Source organism: Anabrus simplex, chromosome 1, assembly GCF_040414725.1.
Source record: "Anabrus simplex isolate iqAnaSimp1 chromosome 1, ASM4041472v1, whole genome shotgun sequence".
In the NCBI taxonomy this organism is placed as follows: Eukaryota; Metazoa; Arthropoda; class Insecta; order Orthoptera; family Tettigoniidae; genus Anabrus; species Anabrus simplex.
This window is the reverse complement of record NC_090265.1, coordinates 1,048,041,697-1,048,061,753: the sequence shown is the minus strand read 5'-3', so window position 1 is coordinate 1,048,061,753 and position 20,057 is coordinate 1,048,041,697. Positions and strand designations below refer to the sequence as shown.

Genomic DNA, 20,057 nt, shown 5'->3' with positions numbered 1-20,057 from the left:
TTGTAATGTGCTGTTTATCAGGTCACTGTATCAATTCAGTAATGTGAACGGAATCAAATGAATTGATTCTGTAAACTGAATTGAATATCCCATCACTAGATTAGTCAGTGAGCGAGTTATGAGTATAGACAATCAGTTGTTGATGAAGCTAGCCTCTTGCCCCAGCGCTGGGACAGGAGGCAGAGCTTGCGACTGCTCCAGAGCCACTTCACCCCTGGCCTTTTATAGCCGATTGGCTTGGCGCGTGTAGGGGGAAGAAGCACTGGCGCAGCCGCGCTGGGGTAAGAGGCTATAGAGCCGTGAGACCCCTCAGAGGGAGGTGGTCCCACCGTGCTTTTATTTAAAAAGGTTACAGTAGACTAATGGCAAAGCACATACATGAAATATACCCAAAGAGTGTAAGCAAAGATACATTCTGCTATAGATCAGTCATACCACAAGTTATTATAGATCAGTCATACCATATTGATACTGCTTTGCAGATCAATTCTAAATGATTATGTAAATATTTCAAGTGTTGTTGTATTTGTGTTGAGTGTAAAGATATATATACTGTAAATATAGTCAGTGATAGCAGCAGTGTCATTATAACTACATCGCTGCATCTGCGTCAATGTCTACATCATACTCAACACTGCTGATGCAAGATCCCAATTGTTTGATCAGCACGTACAAGCTTTCCTTGTTTTCTGAATCTTCCACATACTTTATGACTTGATTTGCACCAGTTTGTTCCTTTTCATTACTTACATACTTACACGCTATGTAACATTCTCTATGAACTGACACAATTCGAATCACACATATTATACAAAGGGCATCCCAAAAGAAAGTTTACAAGACATTTATCATCTGTAGGGCCGGCGACCTAGATGTTAGGCCCGTATAAACAGCAAGCATCATCATATCATCTGTAAGCATGATGCTGGACTGACTGCAATTGTAGAACTTTGTTATGTTTCAGTTTATATTTTTGTATCAGTTGGTAGGACTATGCACTACCATCTTTGTGACAAAAGCTAGTTAAATATAGCAGGTCAACTGGAGCAGTGGTCCAAGCAGGAAGTTTGATCTGTTTTTCGATTTCTCAATGCAAAGATTGTACCAGCTGCGGAAATTCATCATCAGCTGATGGAAGTCTATGCCAAATGTGTTGTGAGTCATTAGAGCGTGGCAGAATAGTGACAACAATTGATTGTGGACAAAGCAGACCCATAACAGTTCGCACAGCAGAGAAGTGATTTTCATCTCTCTCCTGCTTTGAAAAAATATCTTTGGCAGCATAGATTTCAAAGTGATGATGATGTCAGAACAGCAGTGAGACACTGGCTAAATGGTCAAGACAACACATTTTACAAGAGTAATGAAATGGCGAAATGGCGTATGGCTTTTAGTGCCGGGAGATCCCAGGACGGGTTCGGCTCGCCAGGTGCAGGTCTTTTGATTTGACTTCCGTAGGCGACCTGCGCGTCGTGATGAGGATGAAATGTTGATGAAGACGTCACATACACCCAGCCCCCGTGCCAGGGAAATTAACCAATGATGCTTAAAATTCCCGACCCTGCCGGGAATTGAACCCGGGTCCCCTGTCACCAAAGGCCTGCATGCTAACCATCTAGCCATGAAGCTGGACTTTGGTATTGAAAAACTTACAAATGCTCAATTACTTCATTAATCCAACTGGTCACAACATTTTTAATTAAATTAATTAAATTAAATTAATCACATGTTTTCTATTTAAGGTATTTTCTAATATTTATTCATCTTGTATTAGCTTTGATAGACTGGAAACTTAAAAGGTTATTCATTGTAAACTTTGGACACGCCTTGTACAATGACAGCAAATATTCCTGTCAGTTACTGAGGACAGACAGTTATAATCTGTAGAAGCAGCCATTATGAGGTAATTTATTTGTCATAAAACTTGTAGTAAAGTGTTAATCATGTACTGGTAAGGCAAAATTTCTCTGAAGTTGTTCTCTTTTATTTTATTTGAGATATGATTCCTACATCGATATATCCTTGGAAGTTATATCCAGGTACTGTATATTACTAGACAGTAGGAAGATGTGGAAAAGACTGTCAGTACAGCTTTTAGAACAGACCTGTAGAGTTCAGATTTCCTGCATATCCATTTCTGAATGGCATAAGTAGTATACGGTACTCAAAGGAGAATCCAAGATCCAAGTGACTTTCCAATCTTCAGACACAGTGTTAAGAGAGGGCCAAGAGTTAACTAGACTACTCTGATGGGGATGTGGGCCATTAGTTAATAAATTCTACAGCAAAAGTCTATAAGGTATTGTAGGTTTATGTCACAGATTTTTGTGATATCTCTCAAAATGCTGGCCATGTTATATTTTGTTTAAGATGTTTATCAAAGTACTTTCCACAAGTCTCTATGATCTAGGCTAATTTAGTATTATAAAATACCTGGTTTTATTAATCCAACTAATCATTACATTTACATGTATCAATTAAATGAAACAACATAACTGTTAACTCAATAACATTTTAGTCAAAATACTGTGGCCTGAAAATTGTTAAAGACCAAGTAATAGTCAGTCCACTTTTAATCTACCAGATCTCTAGCCAGAAAGCCGCCTCAGTGGATCAGTGGATCAGTGATAGAGTATCCAATTCATGATCACTAGTTCACAGATCTATCAATAAAAAATCTTGGCACTCCTTTTGACATATTAAAGATCTCAGGTGGTACATTCAATTAACTCAACAATCTGGAGAAATCTGCTTTCGGTGCTAGATATCACGATTGGAATATCTATAATGGTTGACAGGCTACCTAGGTTGCACCAGTTCTAAAAGTCTGCAACTCGGTAACTAAGGTGGTGGTGGTGGTGGTCGTGGTGGTGGTGGTGGTGGTAGTGTTCAGATGACCTACACATAGATAACTGTTTGTTTCTATTTATTGCAATAACATCCCCGTAAACTCTGCTAAAGTGTTAAATTTGCTCTGGGAAGCAGAACTTGGATTAATTTATCATCTTAAGAACATTATAGAAGTTGGATGATCAAGGTAGCAAACATGATCTTGTAAACTAACATGAGTAGGTGAGAGATGTCCTCTTGTGTTTGCTAGTGGTTTAATGTTGCACTAACACATCAAAGGTTTTCGACAACAGAAGGATGGGAAAGGGCTAGAATATGGGAAGTAGCAGCCATGGAAATCCACCTTTATGGCTGCCGACGATGGAATTCAAACCCACCATCTCCCAAATGCAACCTCACAGCTATGAGACCCTAACCACACAGCGAGATATCATTTGTTGAACTAGCTGAGCTAAACCCCTCCTCAGGACAAGAGGTATACCTAATTATAATTAACATGAGTTGAAGCTGTGAATATCATTACCTTATCATTTATAATATTTCATATCATAATACACACCTAGCTTTTAAGAATTTTCCCAAAGAAGGTAAGAAGAATAAAATCATAAATTTGATTTTATTCCACATCGATGTAGACAGAAGATCTCTTCCTTTATTTCTCAGCTCAGCATTTTCATATTTGAGTGAATTGCCTTCAATCCCAAAAGCACATGTAGCCACTATGTCTGTTGTGAACTTTGCTGCCAGCTCCTTGGCCTCTATTCCATCTGAAACATAATTTAACTGAAAACTATTGGACTCTTCTTTTTGTCAGCTGTGGTGATTTAGTGGAAAATAACACTGAAATAACTTTAAAATATACTAAGGCATACATATGCATACAGGGTAACATAATAAATAATAATAATTTCGTGTGGCTATTTCTAGCCGAGTGCAGCCCTTGTAAGGCAGACCTCTGATGAGGGTGGGCGGCATCTGCCATGTGTAGGTAACTGCGTGTTATTGTGGTGGAGGATAGTGTTATGTGTGGTGTGTGAGTTGCAGGGTTGTTGGGGACAGCACAAACACCCAGCCCCCGGGCCATTGGAATTAACCAATGAAGGTTAAAATCGAACCCGGGACCCTCTGAACCGAAGGCCAGTACGCTGACCATTCAGCCAACGAGTCGGACGGTAACATAATTATATACACATACTAAATACTTTTCTTTTCTTTTAACATATCGTCAAAACGTAGAGTAATAATAATAAGAAGAAGTGTAAGCTCTTCCACTTCTACACATAAGCCGACTGAAGAGAGTCATGCCCCGCTGCAGACCAGCGGCACTTTCATCTGAAATAGCAGCATGCTAGTATTGCCATAAGTGCATGATCATGTTTATCTGAAGTCTTCTCAAGATTTGCTAATCATTTTTTTTTTGCTACGGGCTTTACGTCGCACCGACACAGATAGGTCTTATGGCGACGATGGGATAGGAAAGGCCTAGGAGTTGGAAGGAAGCGGCCGTGGCCTTAATTAAGGTACAGCCCCAGCATTTGCCTGGTGTGAAAATGGGAAACCACGGAAAACCATTTTCAGGGCTGCCGATAGTGGGATTCGAACCTACTATCTCCCGGATGCAAGCTCACAGCCGCGCGCCTCTACGCGCACGGCCAACTCGCCCGGTGCTAATCATTTTGTTGCTATTCATTGTCTATGTAAAAAACGTCTAGGCAGTGTAGTTTTCACCTTATTGCTTAATTAGTTACTGAGCTTTATGTGTAAACCACATAGTATTTGAAGAGAGCAACATGGAAAAGCTGGAGCAGCAACATATCCACATGTTTTATATCCGAATGTAGATCTGGATATGACCGATCTTCCTCAGGTAGACATTTCTTCAGATCACTTAAAGACAGAAAAGCTTTTTCAAAATGGAAGAAGGCTATCCCTAGAAAGGCCAGAAAGCTGACTCATAATTATTTTGTGTGTGATATTCATTTTTCCGATAACTTCTTAGTGAAAGTAGACACGTTCTTAATAAATTGTGAAAGAGTAGATTCCAAGATAGAGGTGGAAATTAAAGTCACAGGCAGTCTCTCATATCTTTTGCAGTCTATCTAAATATTTCTCTTGGATATTCCACTTTTAAAAATAAAGTCTTCCAGAACTGGGATTAATTTATCGTCTTAAGAACTGTATGGAAGCTGGCTGATCAAGGTAGCAAACATGATCTTGTAAACTGACATGAGCAGGTGAGAAATGTCTGTTGTTTTTGCTAGTGGTTTACAGTACTGTTTCACAACACATCAATCACTTTTTCCAATGGTACACTAAGGCATTGATGCCAGTATGGAGGAAATATACATCCAGCCCCTGAAGCCACAACATGATGGCATGCAGACATATCTTTGTTGAATCGCTTACCACTGTGCCCATTGCATTTTCTGATGTGTTCTAAAATGACATCAGAGTGGAGGTATAGCCCACACAAGTCAGAATTATATGAAGTGAACTATAATTTAAAAGTTCACAGGAGGCCAAGATCGAGTAAAGAGCGCACAATTTCAAAGGCTGTGAATAGAGAACATAAAAATATCAAGTCGATTGTTTGAAAAGAAACAAGTACATGTTAATATATTATCACTCTAACTAATTTGCCGAGATACTGGACGGGCACAGAAGATTTCAGCTGCGTCAGAAGAGAAAGATATTAGTCAATTTGAAGCAAAATACTCATATATTACTTGTTTTATGAATAAGATACGGCGTAATACACAGTATTCAGTGCAGAAGAAAGGAATTGTGGCGTGCAATAAGGAAATTTGAATTAAATACGCCCATCAACTGGTCTGACAAGGATCGCAACAACATGTTGAAGCTTATTTGAGGATAGAGATTGGAGGATGGAAAATAGCCAAGAATTATTACCAAGAAAGCAAGATTAAGAAATTCTTAAACTTTAAAGAGCAAAATTATTACATAAAATTCCATGTAAAAATGAAAGCAAAGATAAGATTGGAAATACACTGAACCCAGTGTTAAATATTTTGAGAAATGTCAGCTCAATAAGCAAATATAAGAGTATTGATGAAATATTTGGTCTTCAAGAAACATTAAAATGAACTCCTACTTGTTGGGATTATTTTATGTTGAGAGAGAAGAGAGAAGATGCTTATGACTTGCTAAATTCGTGTTGGACCGACCTGGAGGTGAATATGTAACCAGCCAGCCAACCAACACGATGAAGGAGAGGACCTAGGGCCACCTAGAGAGTGATGCCCTCTCTGTGGCCAGGAGTGGTGACCGGGTTGTGGAGGTTTGCTGGAGTTAGGAGATGGGTAAAGGAGGAGATTTTATTAGGGTGATGTGGAGATGGGGCCTCTTCGCTAAGAGGCAGCCTGTTCCGTGCTTTTATTGGAATTGTTTTACAAGTACATACCGAAATATACAATATTATATAGTAGGAAGGATCCACCTTTCAATACTCCGTTGTTAAGTTGAACCAAATAGAAGTTATAACTTGTTCATTGGGACCGGTTTCAACACATTAGAAGTGTCATCATCAGCCAATTAGCAAAGCAGTGCAAAAATTAAGTCATAAGATCTAAAAACAACTAGCACAATGATCACAGACAAAAAATAAACTATATTTCATGTCGAAGCAATTCGAGTTGATGTTCATAACACAAAGATCACAGTCAAAAGAGTAAAAAGAATGCCACAATTTTGTGCCGAAACAAATCTAGTTGAAGTTCATAAGCAGGTCTAGTACAATCCTGTTATGCTGCATTCACATATGAAGACGTATGAAGATGTTGTATTTGAGATCGATAACGAGTTAAAGAATTTGTTCTAATATGCAGACTTGAAGGATAACTCGTTATGAAACTGAACTTGTGATATGCAGTTATGTATAGTTTTTGCTAGGCAGGTCTTGTAGGCATTTGTTTCTCCGGTCGAAGAGTAAGAGGTGATGTAATTGAAGTCTTAGGGAAACAGTGTAGGACTTACTTTCGACAATTCGAAGCGGATATATAAATTAGAAAATAATTTAAATCTTTACAAATAATAACACCAAGTAAAATATATTTTTAAAAAAGAAAAAGGAAGAAATTTTAAAAGAAATTACAGTGTGAAGCTCAACTCGAAACAGCTTCTCGTGGTGATTGCTAAATGAATGTGAGATGATAAATAGAGAAAAGGGTGGGGAATAATGAGGGTGGGCGGGAAAGGAAAATGGCGGGGGTGTACATAAGGAGGATCATGGGGGTGTTGTGAAAGGGGGAAGTGGCATGAGAGGGTGTTGTGTAAATTGTGAAAGATTGATTGCTTACTTGTTGACTTCAGGTTATTTAAAATGGAGATGAGAAAATCAAAAAGGGCATTGGGCTTCTCAGAAATATCATTTAGGTTAAGATTTTGATTGAAAAACTGGTCGAGGTGCATAAAACGGTTTTCAGTGATGTCTAGGAGGGCCTTTATTTAGAGTGCTGATAATTTCAATATCCTGGTCTATTGTAGTGAAAATATGTTTTGTGTCATGTATGTGTTGTCCCACTGCCGAAAATCTGTTGTATTTTATTGCATTAACGTGTTCAAAGTACCTAATTTTGAAGTTACGACCAGTTTGACCTATGTAAGAAGAGTTACATTTGTTACACTTAAAACGGTATACGCCTGATTTAGAAAAGACACTTGTTTTATTTAAGGAGTTGGAGTTATGTAATAATTCAAGGTTTCTATTATTAGTTCGAAAAAAATCACGGTACCGGTATTGTGTTTTTTGAAGACATTAGCAATACGGTGGGAATTTACATTGAATGTGAATGAATATTTTCACTACAATAGACCAGGATATTGAAATTATCAGCACTCTAAATAAAGGCCCTCTCCTAGACATCACTGAAAACTGTTTTATACACCTCGACCAGTTTTTCAATCCAAATCTTAACCTAAATGATATTTCTGAGAAGCCCAATGCCATTTTCGATTTTCTCATCTCCATTTTAAATAACCTGAAGTCGACAAGTAAGGGATCAATCTTTCACAATTTACACAATACCCTCTGCCGGGCTGAGTGGCTCAGACGGTTAAGGCGCTGGCCTTCTGACCCCAACTTGGCAGGTTCGATCCTGGCTCAGTCCGGTGGTATTTGAAGGTGCTCAAATACGTCAGCCTCGTGTCGGTAGATTTACTGGCACGTAAAATAACTCCTGCGGGATTAAATTCCGGCACCTCGGCGTCTCCAAAAACCGTAAAAGAGTAGTTAGTGGGACGTAAAACAAATAACATTATTATTATTATTATTATTATTATTATTATTATTATTATTATTATTATTATTATTATTATTATTATTATTATTATTATTATTATTATTATTGCAATACCCTCTCATGCCACTTCCCCCTTCCACAACACCCCCATGATCCTCCTTAGATACCCCCCGCCATTTTCCTTTCCCGCCCACCCTCATTATTCCCCACCCTTTTCTCTATTTATTATCTCACATTCATTTAGCAATCACCACGACAAGCTGTTTCGAGTTGAGCTTCACACTGTAATTTCTTTTAAAATTTCTTCCTTTTTCTTTTTTAAAAATATGGTATTTTACTTGGTGTTATTATTTTTAAAGATTTAAATTATTTTCTAATTTATATATCCGCTTCGAATTGTCGAAAGTAAGTCCTACACTGTTTTCCTAAGACTTCAATTACGTCACCTTTTACTCTTCGGCCGGAGAAACAAATGCCTACAAGACCTGCCTAGCAAAAACTATACATAACTGCATATCACAAGTTCAGTTTCATAACGAGTTATCCTTCAAGTCTGCATATTAGAATAAATCCTTTAACTCGTTATCGATCTCAAATACAGCATCTTCGTACGTCTTCATATGTGAATGCAGCATAACAGGATTGTACTAGACCTGCTTATGAACTTCAACTAGATTTGTTTCGGCACGAAATTGTGGTGTTCCTTTTACTCTTTTGACTGTGATCTTTGTGTTATGAACATCAACTCGAATTGCTTCGACATGAAATATTGTTTATTTTTGTCTGTGATCATTGTGCTAGTTGTTTTTAGATCTTATGACTTAATTTTTGCACTGCTTTGCTAATTGGCTGATGATGACACTTCTAATGTGTTGAAACTGGTCCCAAATGAACAGGTTGTAACTTCTATTTGGTTCAACTTAACAACGGAGTATTGAAAGGTGGATCCTTCCTACTGTATAATATTGTATATTTCTCTATTCAATATGGAACAATCATGAAAAATTTTTAACTTTAAAAGTACATACCGAGTTACGTATACAGATGTGTTATATATACAATGCAGCTACAGATTCAAGGTTTACTGAGTTACATATACAGATGTGTTACATATATACAGTGCCATTACAATTTCTGACTTTACATATATGTTGGTGGGAAGGAGAGATTTGGTCTGGGGTCGTTTAGGTGTAGTGTGAGGAGATGGATAGTGGCGGTGAAGTTGTAGAGGGAGGTTATGAGGAGGTGAAAAGGATCGTACGTTGGTTGAAATGGGAGGTTGAGACCTGTTTGGGGATGGGGGTGTAGTCTTGTGGGTATGGGGGAATTGGAGTGGGGGTGGGCGGGGGCGGTGATGTGCAGTGACTGGAGGTTGGCGGCTGGGTGGGGGTGGCGAGTGCGAGGGCTCTACTCTGTGATAATGGTCTTGGATTTGGACTCCGGTGCTTATTAGTTGTTTGAGGTTATTTTCAGTTGGTAGTTGCAGACACACCATGTATGTAGGGCCATGGGCGCTGCGTATCCTGGTGGCTCTTTGTATAGGGATGCCTGCTGCTCTAAGTTCTTGAAGTATATCGGTGTCTGTGATGTCAGGTGCTACTCCCCGTAGCACGCAGCTGAACCTAGCTTGTGGAGGCGGTGATGTCTGGTGCGTTGTTGCTGACGGGGTGACGGAGTTCGCTGGTGCCAACGGTGGAGCAGCCTCAGTTACTTCTTACGTGGTGGGGGGGTTGCTGTGGTGAGGAAGGTGTGAATTTTGGTGGGATATTGACATTATTGGTGAAGGGTGAAAGGAGGTGCAATTGGTGGTTGGAATTGTGGAAGGGGTACAAACAGAAGTTGTGATAGTTGTTGTGGTGGTAGTTGATGGTAGGGAAGGCGATATTGGGGGGGTTGTATAAGGTGGAGGTTCCTGGAGGATGGGAATATGGAGGGGGTGTGCGGCAAGCTATCGCAGGATATATGGGGGAACTGGTACCACTGCATAAGTCCTGTTATGAATTGTGACACCTGAGGTGAGAAGGCGGCGCTTGTCTTGTTCCTCCATTAGATGTACTATCACGTGTTGTTTTCTTTGCGGTGCGGTCCATCAGTCTATAGGCGTTGCTAGCCGGGATGTCCGCAGCTATCAAGTCTTCATATATGTCATCTTCAGGCATAGCGAGGTCCACGCCTGGGATTATGCAATATGACATGGTTGGGGAGGCGACTGCCAACTTGGCGTCTACCTATTTATGTTTTTATTGGGCTGACTAAGTTGCGGTAGAAGATGAGGGCCACCCAGCCGAAAAATTTTTTGAGGCGTGTATTGCTTCGATTCCGAGTTTGGTGAGGAGAGGCGAGGAGAGGACTCCAGCTGACCTATAGTATCCAGCCGGCCAAGGACTACAGATGTAGTGCAGAGAGCTACAAAGTCGTCATAGCCAGAGAATGACAAGCTAAGCTTACTAAATTATAGTTCTTGATTAAGTTAGAATGTAGTAATCTCATGAAATTTATAGTAACTGTGAAGTATATATAACAAGTGACTCAGTGAGGTGCAATGATTGAATTAAGTATTACAAGGTTAAGCTGTGATAAAATCTATATATCTTGAAGAAGTGATTATACACGTATTGAGTGTATTATGATAGCTGAGGAATTTATGATTATTTGCGAATCACACAGCAAAATGATAGTATATTCACGCATTGGATTTTTAAAATGGGTTTGGAAGCTGAACATGCTTATTAAGCTTCACAATGAAATGATATCGAAAGGGAGTGTAGATTGTATGAGTTATTCCTTGTCGATTTACGTCATGAAAAGGTTAAATATTATTCTGTGAGATGAATTATGATCCAATGAAGCGAATATAGATGTAATGAAGCTCAATGCGTCGTGGAAGTTGTGTTATATGTGAAGAGGTTATGATATGAAGGAAAATGGTAATATTGATATTTATAATTGATTGAATTGAGCGATATATAGAAGTTAATGGAGTAATATGAAAGAAATGAAATGAAGTGTTATGAAAGTAGATGCAGCAGAGATGTAATGATGGATGCTAAGTATAAATATTCATATTCTGGATCAATTATAGGAAGCAAGTACCGTACATAGAATGATTAATACTTCGTGGGAATATCGTAAGACAAGGTAGGCATGGCTAACCCAAACGCATATATAAGAGCAGATGGGTCTTGCTACATTAAAATAAGGCTGTGTTGTTAGGAAATTTCCATAGCAAATGTCATTTAGAGGTAATGCACGAATTGAAAGATAAGATGTATGTGTAGCTGTGTTGAATAACATTGACGTCAGAGATAATATTGAGCTATCATATTAAACTGAGAGGAGTCACTTAATTTTTCAATGCAAATAAGGCTTCATGAAAAGTCAAATATGGAATAAGAGGTTGAAATTATGGCTAGTTAAGAACTAGTAGAGTTAGCAATGAGGTTTAGATTATTTTTATTTTGGGAATATGTGATGATTTTCACGAATGCTTAAATATAGTAAGACTAGGCTGGTAGGTGCCAAGCTTATAAGTGGCAATAGATTTTAGTAACCTTAGCATGTCATTCAACGGAGATAAACAGAGATGAAGCAATATCGACAAAGCAATTTAGAATTCGTAATTTGAGAGAAAGCATTTAAATATGTATCATGTGTCATTTTAAACAGTGATATGATTGATTTCTAATTTTATTATTATTTAAATATTGTGATGAACTAATTAAACATTGAAATATCAAATGATGATGTGAAAACAAAGTGTTAGCTCATATCAAGATTGAGATTGAATCATTTTAAGTCAACGCTGATATAAATTAAATCCATGGATAATGTTAATTTATTTTAGAAGTCATCGAGCAAATATTTTAATGAGTTACTTTTTCTTTTCTTCTGAATTAAATTAGATCAATAAACTTCTTATTTTAGTTTGTTATATGTGTGAGTAATTGATTTCTAGATAATTATTGTAGGATAACTTAGTCTTAAGTGGATGTTTGCGATTTCTGATTATACATACGTTGGAAGGATATTGTATGCGGTAGAATGGAGACGTTCATTCGGTATTGAATTATGTCTCATTGAGGTCGAATTTCTCTTCTGAATTCTCGTTAAGCGGAATTATTTACATGAAGATTTATCCTGAGAGATTATTGTGCGACCGGAGTATTTTTATATGTGTCGTACCTGGACGCGGGTTTGGCGCACCACCTAGGTGCTTCTTCAGAGATAAATCGCTGGGTGTCAGGTTGAGACTGTAGGGAGGATAACACAATAATAATTATTGAATTAATGTTGTAATTGTCCACCTTTCAATACTATATATGCAATATTTTGATTTACATTCACTAGGGTCTAGTTTCGGCTTGGGCTGGCCATCTTCAGCCTTAATATAAAACATCTAATAACTAAACAAATGTACATATCATCTGTGCACTTTTTAGCGATAGATTTACACCCTAGCCAGGACTAACAGAAGTACATAGTGTGACGACTTCTGCTGTTTGACATGTTCCTACACTACGCGGCGCTGGTGAAGGTAAACAGGGATCAGCTGTCCCTTAACATGTGATTTTAAATGAGATCTGATGTGACTTAATTAGGAATTTATCGTTTAAATAAATTATTTAAAACCGTGTTTATTATTATTATTATTATTATTATTATTATTATTATTATTATTATTATTATTATTATTATTATTATTATTATTATTATTATTATTATTATTATTATGTTTCAGGAATGTGCATTCTCTTTACTGACCGATGACTGTGTTTATGTGCGATCTGTGTTTCGTGCAAATTAAGATTATAGTGCTCCTTGTTTTGAAAGTAATATGTGACAAATTCGTAGGAAATATTTTACATTTAGTAATGATTTAATGACATTACTTCTGAAATTGGTTCGTCAGTGTCTTAACGAATATGTCAAACGGGCATGTGTGTATAGAGCTATTTCATTAATTCACCACAACATCAAACTCAGTTGCAGTTATCAGCTATAACTTTAAAAACACATGTTCGACTGTTAGTGTATTAATACATGCTGCGTAATATAAACACATTAAAACTGCAGGCACCCACATGATGTTACGTACCGGTATGTCATACATATGTAATTCCTACATAACTACTTAAGTTAAATTATATATTAACATGCTCAAATTAATGAATCTTATCAGCACTTCACCCCATCACTCAGTTAACTGGACACCTTGGACATTTTCCGGGTATGTTTTGCGGTCGTAATAGCTTGCATTTCTTTCCGTACTTCTTTTGTTCGGAAATAAAAACGGCATCGTATGTAATGAAAAATTAATTTTGGTACCAAGTCCTGAGCATGTTCAGTACAGCACCCAAGTCTATAAGAAACAGTAATTGAAGGTAAACTATCCAGGCATTCTTGAAATATTTCACCCCAGTATGCCTCTTTTACACTAATATTTCTCACAACAACTTCATCTACACGAGAAAACAATACTAATTCACTCGATGGATAAATAAGATAGTTGGATGCGTTAAAATATTCTTCTAGACTTGTTAGGTCCTCCCCTGTATTGTCTTGCATAGAACCAATACATGCTGTACAGCCTATCACTTCGCTTGCATGTTTAATAATATACCCACAGAACTGTTGAATGACATTAATTTTTGAACTGGTGAAAGGAGCTATTTGTTCATCTTCCCAACTTGATAATGGTGGACCGAGCTAGTTGGCCGTGCGGTTAGGGGCACGCGGCTGTGAGCTTGCACCCGGGAGAGAGTGGGTTCGAATCCCACTGTCGGCAGCCCTGAAGATGGTTTTCCGTGGTTTTCCATTTTCACACCAGGCAAATTCTGGGGCTGTACCTTAATTAAGGCCACGGCCGCTTCCTTCCAACTCCTAGGCCTTTCCTATCCTATCGTTGCTATAAGACTTATCTGTGTCGGTGCGACGTAAAGCAACTAGCAAAAAAAAAAGATAATGGCGGCTGATCAAAGGTAAGCGTACTGTAATTTTTTTCTGAACTGTACTTGTGATTTTGGCATTCTCTTTGACAACCAGCTTTTGCCATGGCTCTAATCTGACTGATAGCCTTCGACCACTTTAAGAACAGAGTGGGATTTTTTGAGGGTGAAACAAAAATGACCCTTATCATTCGAATGTTTATTGTAACCCGAATTACAACCCGGGACATTGCAATTTGTAGGCATATTCACATGCGGTAGTAAATTGAAGCATATGTCAAAGAATACGTCCTACTTCTCAAATTTCCGTGGTTTCCCATTTTCACACCAGGCAAATGCTGGGACTGTACCTTAATTAAGGCCACGGCCGCTTCCTTCCAACTCCTAGGCCTTTCCTATCCCATCGTCGCCATAAGACCTATCTGTGTCGGTGCGACGTAAAGCCCCTAGCAAAAAAAAACTACTTCTCAAATGCATAATCTTTTTCACTTTTCAGTTCATGAAAAGTTAATGCCACCTATTTTGCACTTATACAACTGGATAATGTATAAAACTACTGAAATAGGCCACAAACTGTTTGCACACTTCCACAGTAAGCCGACGAAAAGCGCGCGTACTTGGTCCTTTTATCGACAACAGCGCTGCAGGTGGCGGAGAACATGTACACCATGTCGGTTAACATGTGATTCAGACGGAGTCGTCACACTATTAATTTCTATTCGTCCTGTCCTAGTGCTGAATCAAGACCAACTACAATATATCAGACCTTAATGCAGCTATCGAAATAAGCTAAAATGGCGGCCCGATCGGTTTGTTCAAATGTAAACATGAGCATGTGCGAAGCATCAGTTTAGTTCTTTCTGTTGATTTGATTAAGAAACGTTAGTGTAGTGGTGTTTTTTATTGAAATTTGGTTTTAAAACTATTTTTTATTTTATTTTATTTATTTATTTATTTATTTATTTATTTATTTATTGGTGACAAAAGGTCCCATGAGCCTCTGGCTCGTAATAGGGACAATACAGTACATACTTTTTTAAGGCGACACAATAATTACATTTCATGGACAATGGCTTTTCTGTAAAGTGACAAGTACATTTTTTTACATGTTAGGATCATAGTTTTTCAGATGTACATTCAGATATTGCATGGCTGTAATATATTAAATATGGACAATATATATATTATTGAATTAATTAACGCAAGTTATATAGAGATTATATCAAGATATCTGTAAAAGAGTAATATTCCTTAAGGTTTTTTCTTAAAACATATAACCGATTTAGAGTTCTTTATAACAGGAGGCAACACATTATATTCCCTAAACATTGATGATTCTATGCCTTTCACTCCATATTTTACTGAATAAGAGTGAGATGGATATATCCTTAATGATCCTCTAGTTTCATATCCATGAATTTCACTAAAATGGGAGATGTTAACAGTAGAATGGGTTAATTTCCTGTCTAGCTTGTACATAAAGACTGCTGATGAAAATGCAATTTGTTTATGGAATGGCAGAATATTTGACTCTGAAAAAACTTCATGTGATACATGATTTTGATGGCTCTTTTTTGTAGGATTTCCAAATTATTAATGTAATCTTTCCTACATCTTCCCCAAATAAAGCTTGCGTATGTCAGATGTGGGTGGATCATTGCATAATATAGGTATACACTTCAATTGTTGACGAGAAAAATTACTGTATCCTAATCTGTGCATTATTCCTATCAAAGGGGTAATTTTGCTGATTACATAATCAATATGGCTTTTCCAGGAAAGTGTTGAGTCTAATATTATACCAAAATACTTAGCTGAGTTGACTCGCTCTATTACTTTGTCCTTTAGGGTAACAGCGTTAGCCGCTGTTATCTTATGGGCTGTTTTATGAAAGATTAAGTATTTTGTTTTAGTCACATTTATGATCACTTTTTTAGATAAAGCCCAGTCCGATAACTTGTCCAAGTCACAATTTATGTCTTCCATAATTTGCGTTTCACATAGTCCTTTGTAAGTTATTAAGATATCATCAGCAAATACTTTACATTTCCCCTTTAGTGTTAGAGATTGTATGTCATTAATATAAATCAGAAATAGAATAGGACCTAGTACTGAGCCCTGCGGTACTCCCGTTTTTGTTTGCTGCTTAGAACTTTTAGTATCGTTAATCATCACATATTGTGTTCGATTTGATAAATAATTTTGGAACCATTTGTGTGCTAAACCCCTAATTCCTGCTAATTTTAACTTGTTCAGAAGTATTTTGTGGTCAACCAGGTCAAATGCTTTTTTAAGATCTATGAGTAGCCCTGCTGCTAATTTATTTTCTCTAAGGTCTTTTGAACATCTATTACTGTATCAAATACAGCATTATCAGTTCCTCTATTTGGGAGAAACCCATATTGATTATTGGAAAAGTAATTAGTTTTACACAGAAAATTTTCCAATCTAATTTTTACTACCATTTCTATGAGTTTTCCAATTGCAGATAATATACTAATTGGTCTGTAATTGGATGGATCTGTGTTATCTCCTGATGTAAAGATAGGTACAATTCTGGCACATTTGAGTAATTGGGGTATTTCTCCACTGAGAATTGAACGGTTAATAATTTCCACAATATATGGCACTAAACTTTCAACACAGGTTTTTAACATGACATTGGTTATTTTATCTTCTCTTAAATTATTTTTATTTTTTAGAGAAGTGATAATTTTGAGCACTTCACATTCATCAGTAGGAGACATGAAAATACTATTAGTTTGACTTTCAGCTGTTGTGCTGCCATGAACTTGCTCATCTTCAGGAAGACCTTTTCTTATATTTTCGGCTACATTAACGTGTAGTTCATTTAGATTATTGCATATGTCCTCTGTGTTTGTAATGCTGACATCATTTACCACCAGATGACTGATTTCATGTTTATGTCCTAGCTTCCTATTTAACACTTCATTGACTACATACCATGTTTCTTTTTGGTTTTTGCAATTCTGTAATCTGTGTTCATAATACCTTTTTTGTAACTCTCTCTTCAATTTGGTTATTTTATTACCGATCCTTTTGTATTCTTCAATTACTTCTGCAGAGGGGTTTTTTACTTTAGTTTTTGAAAACAGTGAGTCTTTGATGTGAATCAGTGTTAGTAATTCTTGGGTACCCCAAGGTTTTAGGGGAATGTCTTTGGGGTTCTTTCTTTTTATTGAAATTGAGCTGGTTTCAATTCCTGTGCTAATATACTCAATAAATTTATTATAATAAGTCTTTATATCCATTTCCTCACATTTAAATTTATTTTGTAGGATATACTGATTTAATTTGTTGTAATTTACAATTTGCTTACCACTATCTTTGATTATTGGTACTACTGGAACTGATTTTTCACTAGAAATTTCACATACCAGTAGGTAGTGAACACTTACGTTATTTGTTATATTGAATACATGACATTTTTTACGACTATTTGTGACAAGTATGTGATCAATTAATGTGGAGATTGTTTTCGTTACTCTAGTTGGGTATTTGTTATTACATGTTACATAGCCGTAAGTTGTTATTAAATTGTCATACAAAGTTCTTTTTCTGGAGGTAGAAAGCAAGTCTATATTTGTATCTCCAAGTATTATTGAGGTATGCCCTGAACTGCTATTTAGGATATTTTCTAGATCAAATAAAAAACTTGGCGAGTTACTATCCTGCGGGTTATAAATGGTAATGATTTCATATCTTTGATTTCCTTTTGTAATCATGACTTGCAGTATGCTATGAGATTAATTTATTTCATTTATGACATTGTTTTTCCATTTGTTTGAAACATAAAGCGAAACACCCCCACCTATCTGCTGTCTTACCACATGATGAGAAGTGTAGTTTTTTATTTCAAAAGCGTGGGTTAGTTTGTTGGTTAACCAATTTTCGGAGATTGCAAGAATATCTACTTCTTTAATCTGATCTAAGATAATTTGTATATTATCAAATTTATTTTTCATGCTTTGTGCATTTATGTGAGGGCCTTTCAATTCACATGATCTACTTTCTGAAACTCTATCTTTAATATAATCATTTAGGGTTTCACATTTAAATTCGTGTACTTTAAGAAATTTGTTTTCAGGATCCAGGTTTCGTTATGTAAGGACAAAAATTTGAAATTAAGAAAAGAGAGCTTGGAAATGAAGCGGGCACAACACAAGGAAAGGTTACCTCATTGTTTCCAGATCAGCTGGAGTGAGCAAGTTCATGCAGAATTTCAGGGCTAGGACGTGTCGATCGTATTGCATGCCTGGATGTAATTCATATTACAGCAGATGCAGTTATATTCAGATCAAGTGTACGGTACTTAATGCATCGTGACGATTTCGCACTTACAAGTAGTTTATTAGGGTGCATTAAAACATTCGGGGATAAATTTGTCAATAGTGAGGATGTGTTCCGTGTACTTAATGGCTGTGTTTTTTCGAATAAGGGCAAAACTCTGTGTTGGTGCCAATCCTAGTACATTTCTCAATTACTGTACCTTTTGAGGATTTTCATTCATTCATTCATTTATTTCAGTTAATTCCAACGAGCCTGCAGGCTCATGCATAGGAATTGTACAGGACATTACATACTGGCGGGCACTTACACATCAAAATATAGTTTGTGTATATAAGATAATTAGTAAACGGTTGAACATATGAACATATAAACACATACAATATATGAAATATGTACATCATCAATATGAGGATAACAGAGAATTATTTCTGACTGTATTTACATTTACATAACATGAAATTTGCAAAGGTACAAGAATGGATTATGGATTATTTTCATTTACATAACATAAGAGTTGCTGAAGAACAAGAATAGATTTCAGATTATTTACACAATTACATAACATAAAAGTTGCAGACGTACAGGAATTGATTACAGGGTATTTACAGTATATATACATAACATAGAGTTGCAGAGGTACAAGAACAGATTACAGAGTATTTACATTTACATAACATAAAAGTTGTAGAGGTACAAGAATAGATCCGGACAGTTTGCAAGATTATTTGGGAGAATGCTTTAAATGACAACTGATATTTTGATTTAAACAGCACTGTACCTTTCCCAAAAATAATGCTTGACTCTTTGTTTGAATTTTGCCAAAGTTGGTGCTGTTTTTATCTCCACAGGGATGTTTTAAATAACTGGATCACAGAGAACTTATAGCTGTTTATACCATATTTATAAGAGCAAACATTGTATAAGGCAAAGTCATTTGCATGCCTAGTACTATATGGATGGTTGTCAGAATTCAGAGTATATGTAATGTTGTGTTGTATAAATTTATGTTTTATTTTATACATGAGTACAGCTGTATTGAATTCTGCACTCATGCTTAGGGGTGGTATTTTTGCACTTAAGTATAGATATTTTATTGGTGTTAAGTAGGGAAGATTAAGTATATTTCTAACAGCTTTATTTTGTACTACCATTAGCTCATTAAAGTCAGACTTCTTACAGCGCATCCAGATTACATTCAAATATTGTAGGTGACTATGAATTAAAGAGCAGTAGATCTGTTTTAGAAGATGTTGTGGGATAAGATAACTAAGTTTCTTTAAAATTCCTGCAACAGGTGTAATCTTTTTAGTAATGTTTTCAACATGGTATGTCCAGTTCAAGTTCCTATCAATCACCAACCCAAGATATTTGACATTTCTAACTAGTTTTATTTCAGTATTCTGCATATATATTTTACTGTGTGGGATTTCATTCTGACCTTGTTTTGTCATTATCATATAATTAGTCTTTTGCACATTAATAGTTAATTTATTTGCTTGAAACCAAAAGCACAGAGTATTGAGGTCTTCCTGCATATCTTTAACAATGGAGTCTATATTACAACCAGTATAGAACAAGTTTGTTTCGTCGGCATACAGTGTGATACGTCCTTTCAAGCGGCAAGTTGCAATATCATTGATGTAGACTAGGAAGAGATTCGGCCCTAATACTGACCCCTGTGGAACGCCATGGG

General features: G+C 36.7%; 1 protein-coding gene across 1 annotated transcript in view; it reads right to left on the bottom strand.

Annotated features, from left to right (window-relative positions):
- Positions 1 to 20,057, bottom strand: part of LOC136857942 (cytochrome P450 6k1) — a 168,559-nt gene that overhangs the window by 25,331 nt on the left and 123,171 nt on the right. The window contains exon 6 of the mRNA XM_068225210.1: positions 3,410 to 3,617. Within this exon, the coding sequence (XP_068081311.1) occupies positions 3,410 to 3,617 (208 nt within the window). The remainder of the gene's footprint in view (positions 1 to 3,409; positions 3,618 to 20,057) is intronic.